The following is a 3207-nucleotide window of genomic DNA, read 5'->3' on the forward strand; positions in this document are numbered from 1 at the left end:
GAAATATTTTTACAATTTAATGAAGAAACTCCATGAATGCGAGCAACTTGGCATTCCCCCACATGACACCATGACATGACATTATTGCTTTTTTGTGTCATCTCAGTCCCTATATGCATATTAATCAACGACTTTTTATTGGAATATGATTCCCAAACGAAGATTCAAGAGTTAGATGGCTCTAATTATTCAGACAGCTCTATAACTACTACCACTCTAATTCATCATTAGTACAACTTGGGTAGATAGAAGATTTAGGATGTTAATATTCGAAAGAGGCCGAAAGGAGAACAAATGGTTGGAAAGGTTTATCGGAGGTTTGGCAAAAGTCAGTAAAGATATGAGTGAAAGCAAATTGACATAGTATGATAGTGTATGAATGCGCGCTCGGTGAAATGCTATCCTCTTTCTTATACAAGCTTGTCGTTTCTGCGTCTTCTTGATAGGGTTTGGAGTCTCTCACTCAAATGTTGTTGAGGGCACGAACGATTTCTTGCCACGAATATTGGAAGAAGTTTCTAGTGTGCGAAAGTCATTATCTGACCTAGTGCGAGAGGAAATCGGTTGTGGTGCGACCCGATGAGGTAAAGGTGCATCCTATTTCTAAAATAGGATGGGTCTTCGGCCTAACAAATGAGCTGTTGGGCAAACGGTTCCTTCGATAGGCGAGCTTCATGGGCTATAATTTTTTTCAATTCATATATTAAATTGATATTTGCTCTCATAACATATGATTCTCACATGTATTTTTAATATAATTAAATAATGCATATGAAAATTATATGCTTTAAAAACATATATCAATTTAATAAATTAAATTAAAAAGAACAAAAAAAAAATCTTTCAACCTAATTTAGGAAAAAAAAAAAAAAAAAAACTATGTCTTTAGCATAAGAGATATCGCCTGCAGAAGAATTAAAGACCTAAAGAATATTCAAAATAGGTGATGATAGAATTAGGATCCGTTTGGGTTTGCAGTTTCAAAAAATGTGATTTAAAAATAACGATTTTAAAATGTGCGATTTAAAAAAATGATTTTTAAAAATACAGTTAAACGTTTGACAAAATTGCAGAATAACCTTTTAAAATAGTACATTTTCAAAAAAGCACCGCATTGCTTGTGATTTGAAAAAACAGTTTTCTACGTTTTTAAATCGCAATTTTTTAAAGACGCAATTCTCAAACGGTTCATTTTTTACGATTTGATTTAAAATTACACATTTTATCTATGAAATCGCAATCTCAAACACACCCTTAATAAATTGAAGTATCATTTTAACCGAACCAATATGAGTATCATCGATGGTTTCAATTAAGAAATGGACCATCATTGTTCATTTTGCCATACACCAAATTGACTTTGATATTAATTATATATTGCAGAAAAAACAATAATATTTTATAACTATAAATTTAAACTTAATAATATTATACCAATAATTGATTCTTAAAACTATAATTAATGCAAACTTTTAACAACAGAAATCTTTTAGGTTGAGATTTTACCATATTAGTACTTCTCATTTTCAAAAAATATAATAATTATTAAGATAATAAATAATGGAGGAATAAAATTGATAGGTATATCTGAAGGAGTTATCCCAATAGATTAATATTAAACTATGGTTTCCCACGTTGGTTTGTACTACATGACGTTGTTGCTTGTTCCACGCACGATGGACCCAGCTTATCCCCCAGGCCCCACCTCTCTCTCTCTCTCTCTCTCACACACCCATCTTTTATCACTCACTCGTCACTCTCCTTTCTTTATTGCACTGGACTCTGAAGTCTGAACTCCCTGCAAACCCAAGAAACCTCCCCTCCAGTCTCTCTCTCTCTCTCTCTATGGACAGCCAGAGAGTAAGCCCAGAGGCCCAAACCCTCTCACCCAGTAGCAGCGGGAGACGAAGCAGCTGCTCCGCGTCGCCCGAGTTCGAGTTCTGGATGATCCGAAACCCGTCCTTCCCACAACCCAATCTCCTCTCCGCCGACGAGCTCTTCGTCGACGGTGTCCTCCTTCCTCTCCGCCTCCTCCCCCAACCCGACCCTTCCCCAGAACCCCCCAACGCAAACCCAGACCCAGAACCCCCTAACAAAAGCCCAGACCCAGAACCAGGACCACCCGAGTCAGCATCCATTTCAATCACCGAGTCAATCGCCTCGTTCACTGGGTCAAAGCGCTGGAGAGACATTTTCAAGAAAAGCAGTAGTAGTAATGGTACGAAAAGCTCAGAAGAGAAGGACAAAGAGAAAGACAAAGAGAAAGAGAAGAAGAAGGTAGAGAAAGAGCGAAAGAGTGGGAGCGTAGTGAGCTCGGCCGAGCTGAACATCAACATATGGCCATTTTCGCGGAGCAGATCCGCCGGGAACGCCAACACCCGACCCAAGTCCGGCCCCGGGGCTCCGGGTACCCGGAAGGTGAACAGCGCGCCGTGCTCGCGGAGCAACTCGGCGGGCGAGTCCAAGTCGAGGAAGTGGCCTAGCAGTCCGGGCCGGCCCGGGGTCCATTTGGGTAGGAGCAGCCCGGTTTGGCAGGTCCGGCGTGGAGGAGGCTCGGGGCTGAAGAGCTCCGAGCCTGTGGTTCGGGTCGAGAAAGGCTCCAAAAAGGACGTGCCCGACACGCGCCGTGGCAGAACCGTCGCTAAAGGTGTAGATGGCCCGCCGAAAGCGAGGGTGTTGAATTTGAATGTGCCGATGTGCATTGGGTATAAGCACCATTTGAGTTGTAGAAGCGACGAGAATAGCGCCGTTAATGTCAGTGGCGGTGGTGGAAACAGCAATAGTCGTAAAATTACTGATAATGGCGTTGGAAATGGTGGTAATATTTTCAACTTGAAGAGTCTATTTACGAAGAAGGTGTATTGAGATGAATGTAATTAATTAACCGTCTCATTATTTATTATTTCTTTTGAGAGATTATGTTACTAGTTGCTGTTAATTTGTTGAACTTTCTTGTTTGTTTGTTTGTTTTTTTTTTTTTTTTTGTAATTAACAGTATATTTAGATTTTTCTAACCTTTTCAGATTGGGTTGTATATGAAATTTACTTATGTCTTACTAGTTTTGTTCATATTTCGAAGTGCTTATTTTATTTATATTTAATGGTTATGTTTGCACAAAGTTTTCCATCTAATTAGGAAGGTTTTTTATTTTTTTTTTATTTTCAATTTATTAACCCGCAAATGTCATTTTTAATATGATTAACAGA

At 39.1% G+C, this 3207-nt stretch overlaps 1 protein-coding gene across 1 annotated transcript; it reads left to right on the forward strand.

Moving 5' to 3' along the window:
* Positions 1–1759: 1759 nt before the first annotated feature.
* LOC133868493 (uncharacterized) lies at positions 1760–2919 on the forward strand. The gene has a single exon (XM_062305396.1). The coding sequence runs from the start codon at positions 1846–1848 to the stop codon at positions 2863–2865; it is 1020 nt and encodes a 339-aa protein (XP_062161380.1). The 5' UTR covers positions 1760–1845; the 3' UTR covers positions 2866–2919.
* The last annotated feature ends 288 nt before the right edge of the window (positions 2920–3207 follow it).

This window comes from Alnus glutinosa, chromosome 5 (assembly GCF_958979055.1).
Source record: "Alnus glutinosa chromosome 5, dhAlnGlut1.1, whole genome shotgun sequence".
Taxonomy (NCBI): domain Eukaryota; kingdom Viridiplantae; phylum Streptophyta; class Magnoliopsida; order Fagales; family Betulaceae; genus Alnus; species Alnus glutinosa.

Coding starts and splice junctions, on each gene's coding strand:
- LOC133868493 (XM_062305396.1), top strand. CDS start 1,846: ATGGACAGCCAGAGAGTAAGCCCAGAGGCCCAAACCCTCTCACCCAGT.